The sequence below is a fragment of the Mus musculus genome, chromosome 12, assembly GCF_000001635.26.
Source record: "Mus musculus strain C57BL/6J chromosome 12, GRCm38.p6 C57BL/6J".
NCBI lineage: Eukaryota > Metazoa > Chordata > Mammalia > Rodentia > Muridae > Mus > Mus musculus.
In genome coordinates, this window is record NC_000078.6 from 109058640 (window position 1) to 109075287 (window position 16648).

At 53.5% G+C, this 16648-nt stretch overlaps 1 protein-coding gene across 2 annotated transcripts in view; it reads right to left on the reverse strand.

The window, feature by feature from the left end:
- Begain (brain-enriched guanylate kinase-associated) overlaps positions 1-9603 on the reverse strand; it is a 36062-nt gene extending 26459 nt beyond the window's left edge. Inside the window, exon 1 of one of the 2 annotated variants that reach the window (NM_001374200.1) lies at positions 9487-9603. In NM_001374200.1, coding sequence (NP_001361129.1) covers positions 9487-9528 — 42 coding nt within the window. In that variant the 5' untranslated portion in view covers positions 9529-9603. The remainder of the gene's footprint in view (positions 1-9486) is intronic. The other variant, NM_001163175.1, reaches the window with a different exon arrangement.
- Between the last annotated feature and the right edge of the window lie 7045 nt (positions 9604-16648).

The following is a 16648-nucleotide window of genomic DNA, read 5'->3' on the forward strand; positions in this document are numbered from 1 at the left end:
GACTGCTTCCTCAGATCCCAGACCTAGTTTGCTACTCTGAAATCAGGGCCGAAACTTTCACCTTAGTGATTCATGCTTGGGGTGTTTATGGTCTTCTTTCATACAAATCACAAAAGAATAGTATGATGAGGGAGGGTCAGACAGGCTCATGCTGGGAAATGGGGCATAAGATTGGGACTCACCCCGCTCAGGCTGGGGAAACGTGCTGGATCTCCCTGCTCGCAGCTGTCCAGGCCCCTGATGCCTGTGGCTTCCAAGGAATGCCAGGGACTCTGAGACAGGTCCTTCTCCTCTGAAGCGGTGGCTCTGGCCTGGGCTTCCTGGGCTGGCCCGGAGCTGTGGTCACCTGGAGAGGGCTCCTGGCTGTGGCCTTGGGAGCCCCTGAAGCCCTCCAGGGTCACTGGGTCTAGCACGCGAACAGTGACCTCATCCAGGAACTTGGAGAAAGGCATCCTGGCTTCCCGCTGGCGGCTCAAGCGGGCAAGGGATCCCCCAGCAAGCTTGCAGCTTGTGCTAGGGGATTCTGCTGGGGAAGGAGGGCCTGGACACCTCAGTGTCCTAGCCTTACAGCCACCTGCTTCCCAGCTTGGGTGGGATACAGTGTTCTCTGGGCCCGTGCCGGGGCTCTGTGTGTGGCTGTAGATCTCCCTCATGTGGGCTTCCTTCCTGGAAGGCAGGAGGGAGCTGGAAGCTATCTGTCCAGAGCTGGGAGGGTCAGGGTTTTGGGCCTGGGAGCTGGCTCCAGTAAGCATCCTTCTCAGGCGTTCTAGTGTCATGCTTTCCTTCATCTGTCTCCACAGGCCGAGCGCTCATACCCCCCTGGGTCAGGCCACAATGACCAGCCAATGCCCTCCTACCCATTGACCCAATGCCAGCACATGGTGGCCCCACCCCTAAAATTGATTGTCATTAAATGTGAGCTTTGAAGCTCAGTGCCAGAGAGAGAAGGTCATGTTCTCAGCTCTGCCCGGTGGGCAGATGAGGGATGCCATGGCTGGAGCTAGGTAGTGGGGATAGAAGGACAGACAAAGCTACCACTCGGTATAGGCATGGCGAAACCATAGCTGCAGCAAAAGGACGAGATCACAGGTGCCTACTAACTCTTCCTAAGAGTCCGCATCTCCAGGGAGATGGCTCAGCGGGTAGAGTGCAAACATCAGGAGCTGAATTCAGTTCAGATAAGTACCCATATAAACATGAGAGGGGAGAGGGGAGGGAAGGAGGGAGGAGTGTTGGAAGTGACGGTGCCAAGGGGAGGATGCCGGGAGGACAGAGGCAGAGAGTACTGTGAGAGACAACTCTGGGACAAGCTAGAAACCCAGGACAATGGAAACTCCCAGGAATCGACGAGGTTGACCCTTGCTATGACTCTTAGCTGTGGGGAACACGGAACCTGACCCAGCCATCTCCTGTAACCAGGCAAGACATCACTGGAGGCACTGGGACACCAACCCATCCACAAAACCTTACACCCACAATTTGTCTTGCCTACAATATGTGCTGGAATAAAGATGAAGCAGAAACTGAGGGAAGAGCCAGCTTAAGACCCATGTCATTAGAGGAAGCCCATCTCTGACACAATTAGTGACATTCTGCTCAACTTGCAAGCCTAGCAGAGCTGTCATCTGAGAGGCTTCACCCGGCAACTGATGGAAACAGATGCAGACACCCACAGTCAAACATTAAATGGAGCTTGGGGAATCCTGTGGAAGATGGGGAGGAAGGACCGAAGGAGCCAGAGAGGTCAAGGACACCCCAAGAAAACCCACAGAATCAACTAACCTGGGTCCATAAGAGCTCACAGAACCTGAACTGCCAACCAGGGAGCATGTATGAGATAGACCTAGGCCCTCTGCACATATGTAACAGATGTGCAGCTAGGTCTTCATGTGGGACCCCTTACAGCAGACGCAGGGGCTGTGTGTCTGACTCTGTTGCCTGCTTTGGGCTCCCTTTCCCCTAACAGGGCTGCCTTGTCCAGCCTCAATTAAAGATGTGCATAGTCCTACTGCAACTTGATCTGCCAAGGCTTTTTTGATATCCATGGGAACCTACGCCTTTTCTGAGGAGAAGAGGAGGAGGGGTGGAAGAGGTCATGGGAGGGGAGGGGAGGGGAGGGGAGAGGGAACAAGTGGGAGGAGACAAGGGAGGGGAAGCTTTGATTGATTGAGATGTAAAGTAAATAAGTTAATAATAATAACAATAATAATAACAACAACAATAAAGGCGAGAGTGGCTAGAGCTCTCTGACACTCCTGCACTAGACAGGCGGAGGTTGGTGGGTCCCGGGAGCTCTCTGGCCAGCCAGCCTACCTGAACCAGGTGGAGAGCAACAGGAAATGTTAACCTCTCACCTTCAGATGCACACACGCAAAAAGGTACACACATCCCACCTTCCTAAAACAGCAGCAGCAACAACAACAAAATCCAAACAAACCTGCATTTTTCATTTGGGATTCAAAATGGCCAACTAAAAACCCATACTCTTCAGGCTCACTTGCAGTCAGGGAGCTATAAGAACACCGGGTGCATCACTTAGGGAGGAGGTCTTTAACACAGTCAGGCAGTTTTCCCATGTCCTTCAGAGTCCCACTCCTCCTCCCCACTGTTTGACTCTCTGTGGTTGGAGCTGTGGCAGCCACATTGCACCATGAAGCACACTTGTGGCAAAGGCCATATGCAAAGACAAGAGGAACAGAAAGACAAAACAAAGCTGGATCCTTGCTGACCACTGGATCCTCACAGTAGCCCTACACCTCCTGCCCGTGTTACCTTAACTGGAGAAAGATGGCTCTGCCTTGCTTAAGCCATGGCTACTCTAGTCTTGATTGCTAGTGGCCGTGCACCACTGAGATACACAGGGATAAGGTGGGTGGTGGCGGCTGCCAACTCTAGAGCAGGGACTTGTAGTGATGGCCCAGGTGCAGCGACATGGGGTAGAGCCACAAGGCAGGAAAGGTGTACAACTATGCCACCTCTGAGCCTCAAAAGAAACTAAAGCTGTGGCAGCCCAGGCCCTCACCGAGCTGGCAGCCTCCACTACTACCTGACCACACAGTGCACTTGGAGGCCTGCTGGGATGCTACAGGGCGAGCCCCCAGAGTCCCAGCTTTCTGGGTGCTGCTAGACTCCTCTTTGAAGCCCATGATAGCCAGCCCAACGGCTGCAGGATTCAGCATGCATCAGCACCCCGAGGGCTCAGCTGCCCAATGTGGGAAAACTGCAACTAGATCTGTGCTACCCTGACCACCTCCCCACCATCTCCACCATCACCTTCAGGCTCCAAGAGCCACCAAGACTCACCTGCAACCCTGTGATCACCTGCCTCCCACATGTGGCAGTACCAGCTTTGTAAATCCCAGCCTGCGTGACTCGTATCATATGTCCACCCAGCTTGCAGAACTCTGAAGATCCAGGGCCTTCCCTCCATTGCCTCCCACCCCGCCCAGAGGAAAGTGTCTAGTTCTTGAATGTGCTGAACTCTGTGTGCCTCAGGGGCCTCTGCAACGACCACGCTTGCTCTTCACTCTCCTCCTCATCTAACTTTTGACTACCCTTTAGAGCCCCAGTGCTGTAGTTTGTCTCCTGCTGTCCCCACAATTAGATCAGACATGCCTGCCACAGTGTCTCTCATACTCACTGCCTTTCTCATGACATGGCCCCCAGCAGTCATCTGCTCAGTCTCTGTGGCTCTCACTTGAACACCAGCTCTCTGCACTGCACCTGACACATATCACAGGCTTAACATGCCTTAGGATGGGTGCATGCATGGATGGATGCATGGATGGATGGATAGATGGGTGGGTGGGTGGGTGATGGGTGGATGGATGGATGTACAGATGGGTAGATGAATGGATAGATGGATGGATGGGTGGATGGATAGATGGATGGGTGGGTGGATGGATAGATGGATGGGTGGGTGGATGGATGGATGCATGGGTGGGTGGATGGATGGATGAGTGGGTAGGTGGGTGGATGGATGGATGGGTGGGTGGATGGATGGATGCATGCATGGGTGGGTGGATGGATAGATGGATGTGTGGGTGGGTGGGTGGATAGATGGATGTGTGGGTGGGTGGATGGATGGGTGAATGGATGGACAGATGGATGGATGGATGCATGAATGGGTGGATGGATGGATAAATGGATGGATGGGTGGATGGATGGATGGATGGATGGATGGATGGATGGATGGATGGATAGATGGATGGATGGGTGGGTGGGTGGATGGATGGATGGATGGATGGGTGGATGGGTGGATGGATAGATGGATGGATGGGTGGATGGATGGATGTATGGATGGGTGGGTGGATGGATGGATGGATGGATGGATGGATGGGTGGATGGGTGGATGGATAGATGGATGGATGGGTGGGTGGGTGGATGTATGGGTAGGTAGATGAATGGATAGGTGGAAAAAGGGATAGACTAATGAATATGTAGGTGAATGAATGAGTAGATGGATGGATAGATGGATGGCTTTGTAAGGGAGTGAGTGGATGAATGGGTACATGAATAGATGAACAGGTGAATGAATGAACTGGTAGATGGATGGATAAGTGGTAGGTAGATAAGTGGATAGGTGGGTGGGTGGATAGACTAATGGATAAGTAGGTGAATGAATGGATGGATGGATAGACAAGTGGATGGATAGATGGGTAGATGGACTCACGAGTAAGGGAATGAGTAGATAGATGGATGAATGGGTAGGTAGGTAGGTAGATGGATAAGTTAATTATGAATAGGTGAATGAATGAATGAATGAATGAATGAGTGGGTAGATGAATGAATGGATAGATGGGAAGGTGGATGGGTGTGTAAGGCTGTGACTGGTGGGGTGGGTGAATGGGTAAGAGGATGATGGATGGGTAGGTGGAAAGATGGATGGGTGTGTAAGGGAGTGGGTGGATTGATAAATGGATGAATGGGTGAATGTGTAGATGAATAATTGGAGGGGGATGTAGAGAATGGATGAATGTACTAGTTAGTGAATGAGTGGGTAGTGTGAAAGACATGCAAGTTCAGATATTGGCTCACAAGTATCATCCCAACCTGATGTGAGCCTACTGTGGGCTGGAATTTGGATGAAGATGTGTGGAAGAATATCCAGCCCGTGGGAGAACCACAGTGTCTTTGCCACAACACCCAACAGCTTCTCCTGCATCCCCAACACTCCTCCATCCCTACCTTGTCACCTGATAGAACAGACCCCTCGGACTGGAGGATCCAAGCTGTACCCCCCTCATCTAACTGTACCCAGGCTTGCAGGGTAAGCAGAACAGTAGGAAGAGTGATGGGCAGGGGTCCCAGCAGGACTTGGGATTCACTGGCAGGGGCTCTCATTTGCCTGTGGCACCAGCATGTGTAATCTCTGGAGGGTCTGGGTCCCTGGCCAGCAGGTCCTTTGAGCCTGTTCCTGAGTTCTAGTCATATGAGATGAGTTTCTGTTGTCATAACGACCTACTGGCTCTCAGCCCTGAGGATTCTGCTGTCCATCACAACTCATAGACAGCCTGGGTTACCATCTCAAGAGGGGACCCCTATTCCTGGAGCACCACTCTCCCTCTGGTGGGTTGTATGGTAGGTCTGTTCTCCATCATGGTGGCACAGAGTACCTGGTCTCATAGGTGATGTAAAGACCCTGGGGAGAGGAAGGAGAGACAGAGACTGCCTGCAGCTCCGGAGGCCTCATCTACAGGCAGGTGACAGCCACTCTGTCTCCAGAGGATGATCTGGGATGAGGTAAGGTTACTGGGAAATACACATGGTCCAGCACAGACCACATACGGAGCAGGCACCCTAGAGACCACAGCTTCTTTCCTGCATTCTCCAGGCATCAAATGTGTCCCATGCTCCCCTTCACAGAAGCAATTTTGAAAACTCCCCTGGGACATTTAGCTTCTTCCTGATAGCTCGGGGATCCTCTGAGACAGCCACAGCTCTTGGCTATCAGAATCCATTGCACCTCATACCTACTCTGTGGCTTATGTCACTCAGATTTGACCATCTCTTATTCCTCAGAGAGGAAGTGAGCTCAGCCCACCTAGACCTTCCTCAGTGTTCCCCTGTCCCGCCCCCCCCCACCTCGAGAGAAGGCCCCCTGTGACTGCCAGGCTGGCTGCTCACCTCTACACGGGGCATCATGAATGCTACATGCTTCCCTAAATTCATGTACAGGGGAGCTCACTCCTTGGTGAGGTGAGCACAGGGGCCACTGGCTTGGCTGCTCTTCACCACCACCGCCACTCTAAAATCAGGGGGACTCAGCATGAGGGTCTGACCCTCTTCCATCTCTGCTCAGTTGTCAGTCTCTGAAGCAGGATGACACGTGAACAGACAGTGGCACCCAGAGGGCATGGCCTGATGCTCCACCTACTCATTGTGCCAATTGCCTTCCACCCACGGGTCCTGTAGTTATTCACCCAGCCTTTCAGGTCTGCACCTGCCATCCGCTGACAAGCACTTATCCAGCCGTCATTTACAACCTCACTCCTGGATCTGTCGGCCACCCGCTCAATCGTGCACCATTCCTGTGACTTGTCTTTATGGGTGGATGTGTGCACATCTGTACACAGACCTGTCCTTCTGAACCTAGGTCTCCGTGTCATTCACGGTCACCGCTCTGCTCGGACCTCTCTGTCCATCTGATTCTACCTCTATTATCTTACAGGCATTCAAGGTCCTGCCTATCCCAGCACTCACTCAGAAACCATTCACACAACCATTCCCCCATGACAACAACCACTCATTTTGATGTTTCCTCTGTATCCACATATCCCTTGACATCTATACAACCACCCAATCCATTCATCTATCTTGCCCCAAGACCAGAAATCAATCCACTTTGCCTTCAGGCCTCAACCTATCGGGTCCTCTCTCTAGATCAGCTCTTCCATCAGTTCCCATACATTTCCTTTTCTCTTATAACCACCAGGCTTTCCTCCCCTCCATCCATCTCTCCAGCTTTCTACTCACCTACTACTGGTCTGTCCTGATACATACTCCCATCAGTACCTCGCTGCCCCTCCCATCAGTACCATCTCCCCTCCCCTCCATCTCAGCATGCACCAACGTATGACCTATGGTCTCTTCACTTCTCTTCTTACCCCATTTCCCAACCTAGTTCAAAGCTTGTTGATCGGACACAACTTCAGCTCACTGGCTCAGCCTAGGGCTGGATAGCTGCTGCATTCCTGAAGGAGATTCCCTCTGAAGCACCATGCTGACTCCCAGGCTCATTTGTTGGCCTCTTCTTGATTAGTAGGACATAGAAATACCTTCCCATTCCCTGCTATGCTGGCTAGGATCTACATCTCTCGTTAGACCATGAGCTCCTGAAGGCTGGTTTGCCTAAGTGATAGTGTGCGTCCAAAGAAACTATGCAAGGTGAGCAGAGAGGATGCCTCAACCCATTCACCCATCTGCCCATTCCTAAGACTGACCCAACAGGGATAGCACCATCCAGCTGCCAGTCACCAGTCACCTGCTGGGGACTGCTCTGAGTCACTCCTCAGGCTGTCCTAGGGGCTTGACCTCTGACACCAGGCTCTGTAGAGGTCACACAGCAAATCAGCCCAGAACAGAGACTGGAACCTAGGGCTTCAAACCCTGTCCAAAGTTCTCCATTAGTCACATGACGAGTTCTGAGGCAGGATGGGAGGTGAGAGGGGACCCTGGGACAACTGTGGACCAACACAGTTTGCAGCTCTGACCATCAGAGTCTTAAACTGGAAGGGCTGCCCTGGCCTTTGACTGAACATTTCTGCAGGATGCTTTTTGTGGTTCTCAGACTCACGCCTTCTCACTCCCTGCAAGCCTCTTCCTGCTAACCCAGTGCTAACTTCATCTCCCCCAGCTTAGCCTGTGGGTCTTCTCCTGGAAGCTGTGGGGAATTCTTGTGGACTGTGTCCAAGCCCTGCTGACTGACTGCTGTCCCTCTCTCCCATCCACTCATTCATTCACTTATCCGTCCATTCACTCTCCGGGATGCTGCTACGGGGATGGTGCTAATGACGATACCCAGTACACAGTCAGTATTCTATAAATGGCAGCCACTGCAGGCCAACCAGATGCTCAAGGCCGAGAGAGAGAGAGAGAGAGAGAGAGAGAGAGAGAGAGAGAGAGAGAGAGAGAAGAGAGAGACAGAGAGAGAGACAGAGAGAGAGACAGAGAGAGAAAGAGAAAGTAAGTCCTTGTCCGGACTGCTTCACACTGAATTCTGCTCTTGGCCTATGTGGGTCCCTCACCTGACCTCCAGCCTATGAGAAGTTCTTACAGGCCATGGCCCCAGGCATCCCTGACTTCCCACTTCACTACTCAGGAGCCAGCACACAGAGCAGGCCACAGGAATGAACACATGTGAGACAGGAACTTGGGAGGGTCCTTGGTGCTGCTCAGGAGCCCCTCGCCCTGCGCCTGCATCTGCCACTGTGCTTGCTTTCCAGAGCCGCCCTGATTATAGTGAGCTGTGGGAAAATTAAGGGTTTGCAGGAGGCTGCCAGGCCCTGCTGCTGCCTCCCCGCCCTGCTTGTCACAGATGCCAGGCAGAGCCGTCCCCAAAGGCCACTTGCCCTACTGGGCTGCCCAGACACAGCACAGAAAAGGGGCTTCCTCCTAGAGACCTTCTCATAGCCTAGACTTGAGAGTAGCAAAGACCACTTACTCCTGGACAGTGGGGGAACTGAGGCCCAGAGAACCTAAGAGAGCATCCCATGGCCTCCAGGGGCCCAGGGTATTGGGACCTCAGGATAAGGGAATCCAGAAAGATGATGTCCCCCACATGTGCCCAGGGACTGCACTGGTGGACCAACCCTGGGCATCAGGGTTGCACACCTGCATGGCTCCTGTCTGTCTCTTGCAGCCAGCCCTTGCTCCAGGGGACCTTCCCAGCTCCCATCCTGCTCCCTCAGGAGATTCCGAGATGTCGCCCACGCAGCTCTTGCCCCAAAGGAACCTTGTTCTGATGGGGTGGGCACACACGAGGAATGAAACACCTCTAAACCAGGCAGGAAACGGAAATGCTAGGGGCAGAAATTCCCAGCCAACGTGCAGGGGCTCTGTGAGCAGGTCAGCGCCTGCAGAGTGGCCCTGCCTGCCCAGCCTCAGTTTCCTCGCCTGTCCATGGGGAGGACTGCTGGCGGCCTGCTAGGGCGGCCGGAGATGAAGGTGCCCGAGGCATGCGCGGGCCCACGCGCGGCCCACGCTCGGGAAGCGGTCCCTGGCCAGTCTCCTTCCGGCTCTGCGGCCTCTCCAGGGCCGCCCCCCGAACGGGGTGGGCTCAGCCGGGCCCCCTACACCCGCCTTCCGCAAGTCCTCAGGCCGCACGCGCAAAGCAGCCGCGGAGGCCCGGCCGCCCCGCCCCGCGCGAGGGCCCCGGGCCCCGGCGCCACCCAGGGCCGCCGCGGGCGCGCGCAGGGACCGCCCCAGCGTGGTGCCCGCCGCCCAGCCCCGCCCCGCGCCCTGCCAGCCCGGCTCTCGGGTACTCACCGCCCGGCGAAGCCGGCCCGGCCGCCGGCCACCCGTCCACATGGCCCCGGCTCTGCGCGCCCGAGCCCGCGGCCGGGGCTCCCCAGCGCCCCGCTTCCCGCAGGGAGCGCCCGCCCCCCGCCCCCGGCCCGGCTCCCCGCCAGCCCCGGCCCCGCGCAGCCGCGGCTGCTCCGGCGCTTCCCCGCGCCGCGCCGGGCAGGGCGCACGTGGTGGGCGCGGGGCGCACAGGGCGCGGAATGGCGGCGCGCGGGGTGAATGAGTCCCGCGCGCATGAATGGCGGCGGGCATGAATGGAGGAGTGTGGGGTGCAACGCCTTGTGTCCCGGGCCCTGCTTGGGGGTGGGGTACCAGCATTTAGTAGGTACCTGCTGTGTACCGGCCACTCAGGTCCCCAGGGACTGACTTGGCAGTGAGAGACAGGTCCCTGCCCTCAGGGACCTTGCAGTTTACAGACAGGACAGTGACTTCCAAGGGTGTAGTCCACTGCTCTGCCCTTCAAGTTCTGGCCGATGCCTAGCCCCCATACCTGTCATGGGTTCCTTAAACTGCAGCAGCCCCCCTATATACTTCCAAGACTGGCCTGTAAATCTCTGTCTGGGAGCTCCATAATAGTGGAGGGGCTCCTTCTTTCCAAGAAGTAATCCAAAAGGAATCATGACTTCAGGAGGGCAACTGTGACTGTGGTAGAGCATCCCTCTCTGGCCCCAGTAGCGCTCAGGACTTGTCAGGTTATTCTGGCCCTGGGTGAGACACTGGCATAGTGGTGCTGATAGTCCCAACCAAACTGGAGCACGTATGGAAGCTAACTAGCATAAGTCCCGAGAAACCAGGGTCCCCCTTCTGCCCCGGGAGCATCTTTCCAGTCTAGTAGAGTCAATCACATGGGGCCAGGAAGGATCTGGGGTGGGGGAAAAAGACAGCAGAGCCTACCTTTGGCTTCTCTCAGGGCCTGTGGGCTGAACGGTTGAGTGTTAATGGTTTCCGAGGGAGATAAGGGGATACTAGCAGCGACTACAGCACGTATGTTGACATTGTACTGTGGTAAACATACATGTCAAGAGTTAGCATTTTAATCACCTTTAAGTGTACGGTCCAGGGGCAGCGAGGACATCCATGCTGTCACGGGGCTGTCACCACCATCCACCCCTCGGCCTTATGTGCTGTGTACATTGCAGCTTCTCTCTCCTTTAATTAGGGGAGTAGCTGGTGCACTCAGGCACTGTGACAGCACAGGAAAAGTGTGCTGACAGCGAAGGAAGAGAGAGAGGCAATAAAAGTGAGTCTCCAGGAGGAACAGGCAGACACGGGGGTGGGGGTGGGGTAGAAGTTAGGAGTGTCCCTTATCTTCCCCAGGGACATTACTCTGTAATAGGTGTGGAAGGGGAGGGTTCAGTGAGCCTCAGGATGCTCCTCCTAACTCTAGGAGTATGGACCACAACTGAGGCAGGTACAAGAAGGCAGCCCTGGCCCACGGTGGCCAGCTTATGCTAACTTCTGACTCACTGTGGATGTGTCTCTTGCTCTGGGGATCTGAGTTAACCCATGCTGAAGTTAGAGGTAGCATGGGCCACCAATCCTGATCACTGCGGTCCTCCTGACAGAGATGGAACAGTCCTTAAAGTCCTACTTTCCCCCATACAGGCCTCCAAAGGCCTGAAGGGAAAAACAGAGAACACAGATGTAGCCCATAGAACTGGGTTCTGTCTATATTTCCTGCCCTGGGCTGTAGCCTTCCCTTAGAGATGGGTCCTGCTCAGGTGAAGCCAGAACGCTGTTCTCCTCTGCCCTGCCTCCTCTGCTGCCAATGCACAGATGGCTAGAGAGGAAGGGGAGGGGCCAATGGCTCCTGCCTGCTATACTTCGGAAGTCTTCAGACTCAGGCCAGGCTTGCTTGGGAAGGCTTCAACCTTCAACTCTAGAGTTGTTCCTAAGGTCTTGTTTCATCCCTCCCTCACTAGACTCCCTTCATCTCCCACCAGTGGGAGGGGACAGGGAGACAGCTGTCCCTGGCTGTGGGTCTTTTGTCCCTGTCACACTCCATGTGAAAGGTGGTACTGCTCCCTTTGCAGACAGTACAACGGAAGCTTAGAGGTTATGCCCCTTCCCAGAGGCCACTAGCAAGGAGAAAGCTGATCAAGGATTTGAGCACATCGTTCGTCTGGCCCAGTGCCCCTATCCATGTCTGACCTTCTCCCAGGTAGAGGAAAGCCTAGGGGTGTCACCTGAAGAGCATCCCAACAGTTGAGAGCCCAGGGCTTTTGCGTTCAGAACAGCAGAGCATAGTAACCCAGGAGGAACTTCCTAGAGGAGGCCTGTCTTCAGCTGGGGTGGACGTGGGGAACACTACCCCGTGTGGTAGAGGCCTTGGTCCTCAGTTCCTGTCCCCAACCCTCATCAGCTTTCCAGATGTCTGGACACTAGGGTTCCATAACTGTCCCAGCATACTTGTGCCATCTAGGGAGCAGAAGACCGGCTGTTCCTCCAGAAGTATATTGTTGGACTTGGCCAGCCGCAGGAGAGACCCCACCCCAGCGAAGCATTTGTCTCAGTGAGGCCCGTTCATCCATGGTCCCTCTTCCTCCTTTCTGGTCACTCACTGCACACCTGAGACCGTCACAGGGTTGTGCCTTTTGCCACACTGTGGGTCTTACAGGCAAGGTTCCTGCTGTCTCCCCAAACCTACAGCAAGGAACCTGGTTCCCACCTCAGGCTCAGGAGTCTCTTCTGTCTCCAGGTTGCCCTTCCATCTCCATCCACCCACAGACATGCTTACTGTATCCTCATCAAACAAGAGACAACATCCCAGTGAGGAGAACTCCTGGAATGGCCTCAGCTTTGTCCAGATCCCCAACTTTCTGGTCCCAAGGAGAGACTTGATTTTCCCTCCCAACTTCCAAAACCTTCACAATCTTGTCTCCTGGCAAGAGTGTGGCTCCACTTGGGTGCGTCGTGGTCTAAATATCCCTGCGTCTTCCATTCTCACTCAGGACAGCTAGTGAAGACCAACTTGGGAGTGACCCCTCCTCCAACAGCTAGACCTCTGGCCTGGGTCCCGGGAAACCATATCTAAGCTTCTGTTGTCTCGGAGTGTTCCTGGGTCACCTTTGTCTGTGTGCTTTCCCATATAATGTTCAGAAGATACAGTGATTGGATAAAGCCCGAGAAAGATTCACCCTACAGGAAGAGTCTGCGGCCGGTCGCAGGCAGGAGTCACAGGATCAGGAGACTCCAATGCTGGGCAGAGCCAGTGTGCCAGGCACGGACTCCCCGCTGGGACGCAAGGTGGCAGCAGGGCCACAGTCGCCGGGACATGAGTAGACTGCCCTCATTGAAAACAGGAACTCTGAGGCGGCCACCAATTTTCCTCACTCCACTGGGCAGGAAAATTATTTCTGCCGGTTTTGTGTGTCCCAGCCAGTATGCGCGCCCATGAGAGATCTAGTCTGTTTTCCCTAGGAGACTGGGAGCTGTGCTGGGTGGAGCTGGGTAGGGCTGGCTGACAGGAGGCAGGAGGCAGGAGCCCTGGCTGAGAAGGTGGGCAGAGGTCTCTGCCACCAGCCTCCTCTGGTGCATGTAGTTGGCAGGGCTATTCTGGGCCCCTAGCACTCTGGGCTCTATACTAGTAACCCCAACCAAGTGTTGGCCTCATTCACAGATTCACACACCAGAAGAGGCCCCAAAGGAACTACCCAGAGGGGCTCTCAGGCACAAGGCTCATGGCGACCCTAGGGACATCCCTCTGACCCACAACCCCTGGGCCTACCTTAGCAGGGATGAAGCTTAGCAGTAGCTGCGATTTAAGCAGAGATCTGACTGCCCCAGCCCCACACTGCAATAAGCACTGGTCTCAAGGGACTTAAAACTGTCGGGGTGACAAGGGCCAGGGGGAATCTCTGGAAGTTGTATCCACCGGGGGTGGGGGGAGGGGCTTATGAAGTGTTGACCTCAGAGCAGTGTGAACTGGGAAGTGGGGGTGGAGGATAGGGTTTAGATAGCTGCCCCAACTGCAAGGTGTTGCAGCCAGAGTTGAGGCTTAGAAGCCCAGGGTGCTGTTCCCGTGAGGCCACAGGTTGGAGCAGGAAACGCAAGTATGGTGGCCTGTTCACCCAAACTCCTCCAACACGAGGTTTACTCTTCTAAAATGGGATAGTTTTGAAACCAAACCAAAGAGGGTAAGAAGATGGCCTTAGGCTTAGAGTAAAGGACTTTTGCACTCCGGAGGGGCGGGCAGCTTTGGCAGGGGGATCTGCCTGTTCCAGGTTCAGCCCTGTGCTCTTGCTCCTTGCAGGATGGCCTTCCCTACATCGTGGCCCTAGGGCCAACTGGATTCCTGGCCACCTTAATTCTCCCCTTTCTCTGGTTGGTCATGCACCTCTAGGGACAGGAGAGCCCCAGCTTGGAGCTTGCCAGGCCTGGCCTGCATTCTGAGCTCATGGGACCCACCCTTACCCAGGAGTGGGTCATGGACTTAGGGCTGCTGAGAATATGGTCAGAATAAATATGGAATTTCTTGCATCAATTCCAACTCAAATGAAGAGGTTAGGAAGAAAATTCGTGTGGACAAGTGCTTGCCCCACAGACATGAATAAGGTCAAGTTTGTATCCCCCCCACAGAAAGAGTTTGGTGCAGTGGTACATACCTGTTAACATACCTGTTAATCCCAGCTCTGCGGAGCCAGATCTCTCGGACTCACTGGCCAGCCAGTCTAGCTGAATCTAAGAGCTCCTGATTCAGAGAAGACAGACACAGAGAGAGAGACAGAGAGAGACAGAGAGAGACAGAGAGAGAGACAGAGACAGAGACAGAGAGAGAGACAGAGAGACACAGAGAGACAGAGAGAGACACAGAGAGAGACAGAGAGGGAGAGAGAGACAGACAGACAGACAGACAGACAGACAGATAGAGACAGAGAGAGAGGGAAAGGAGTTGTTCTCTGGTTCTTAGATCCTATCACCTGATCATAACTGCTACAAAGGATGAGCAGAGCTTCCAGCAGCACAGAGACGGGCCTGTGAAGATATCTGCCCAGCTCCGGTCAGTCCTGCCTTAAGCTGCTCTTACCATCTCTAACGCCTGTGGCCCAGGACAATTGCGTCAGAATCCCGAGGAAACTCTCCTCACCGTTCCTTTTGAACCTTCTTTTTCCATAAGCTCTTCAACTGCGCCCATGGCTTTCAGTTGGTGGCGTGGAGCCCCCTTCTCCAGAAAGCTATCTGTTTATGAAGGTGGGAAACGGGGTCTGTGCTAGCCTTTCTGAGCCCGCGCTGTGCCTAGGAGGCTGCACGGACGGCAAGGCTGGAAGACAGCGGTTGCACGATGGGCGGAGCCCATCGGAAGTCTTTCTGCTTTTCGCTTTGTGCGCGTTACAGCTTTATTGAGGCGTGAAGTACACAGCTCATAGTTACAGTGTAATGTGATAAGTTTTGACATATGCAGATGCCGAGAAACTATCACCACAATCAAGAGAACGTGAATTTTCGTCAATTGCGAGCGCATTTTTCTGGCTCTTATAGTAAATCCTCCCCTCCCTCCACCCTATTCATATTACTGATCTACCTCCATTGTTGCAGCTTATATTGCACATTTTAGATGCTTATTTATGTAAGTGGGGTCATATTCTCTGAGCTCTTTTCCCCCCATGGTATATGTGTGAGTGTGTGTGTGTGTGTGTGTGTGTGTGTGCACGGGTACACAAGGAGGCTAGAGGGCAGTCTTGGCTGCTATGCCTCAGAGATTCTCCACCTTGTCTCTCCTTGGACTCCTTCATCCATTCGTCTAAGTTGGCTGGCTGGCAATCCTCGGGAACCCACCTGTCTCCACCTCCCCAGCTCTGAGATTTAAGGTGCTGGGGATCAAACCAGTTCCTGCTTTTGAAGCAAGCACTCTCCTGACTCAGCTCCCTGTTACCCCCTAATATGCAAGTATTTTTGTTACCACTTTTGGGGTGTGTGTGTGTCTGTTCTGTAGCCTTCTCCTCTGTAATATCGCTGTCTAGCCTTGGTACCTCAAAAGAAACCAGATGAAAAATTTTCCTTCCTCTTCTAGTTTTTGAAAGCGTTCCAAAAGAATAACTCCCATGTCTTCATTAAGACTTTGGTAGTTTTGCCAGAAAAGTCATCCGGGTGTGGGGGTTTCAGTTTCTCTCATCTCTCGTAGTTACCGCCTCAGGTCTTGAGGCGCTCTGCAGTTCTTCTTCTTTTAAAGTTTTTAATTAAAATATAATTACATCACTTCCCTCTTCCCTTTCCTCCCTCCAACCCCTCCCCCCACTTCTTCTCAAACTGATAGCCTCTGACTTTTCTTTGTGGAATTTCAAAACACAAAACAAAACAGAAATATGCTGTTTCTTTAATGAATACAGGGTGGCTATGAATTCCTTTAAAACATTTTTTTTTTCTGGTTCACCTAAGGCATCAGATTTGCCTGCATGAAGTTGTTTAAAATAGCTTCTTGTTATCTTTCCACATCTGCAAAATGCATGGTGTCCCAGCTCTCCCCAGTGCTAATACTGGTAACTCATTCTCCTTCTCCCTCTCCTCTCTCTCTGTCTCTGTCTCTGTCTCTGTCTCTGTCTCTCTCTCTCTCTCTCTCTCTCTCTCTCTCTCTCTCTGTCTCTGTCTCTGTCTCTCTCTGCCTCTCCCTCTCTCTCTCTCTGCCTCTCCCTCTCTGTCTCTCTCTCTCTCTGTCTGTCTCTGTCTCTCTGTCTCTCTCACCTTCTTCCCCTCTCTCTCCCCTCCTGATTACCAAAGACAACAGTCAATTTTATTGGTGATCTCTTCCCCCTTCTCCCTTCTCTTTCTTCTTCAACGCCTCCTTCTCCTCTCCTCCCCCGCCCCATCCTGTGGTGCTGGGAATAGAACCCTAATCAAGCATCTTGCCTTTGAGCTACAACTTCTTGCCCCTTAAACCAAATTTTGATTTTCCTGTTGTGATGAGTTTTCCACTTCACTGACTTACAGACTTCTGTTCTTTCTGCAGCTGTTTCCTTTCTCTACTTACTTAGCAGTCTTTAAGTGGGGAGGTTGAAACTTAGTTTCCTGTAGGTTCTAACTTAGCTTGTCACACACACACATACACACACACACACACACACACACACCACCACCACCACCACCACCACCACCACCACCACCACCACCACCACCACCATGGCTCCCTTTG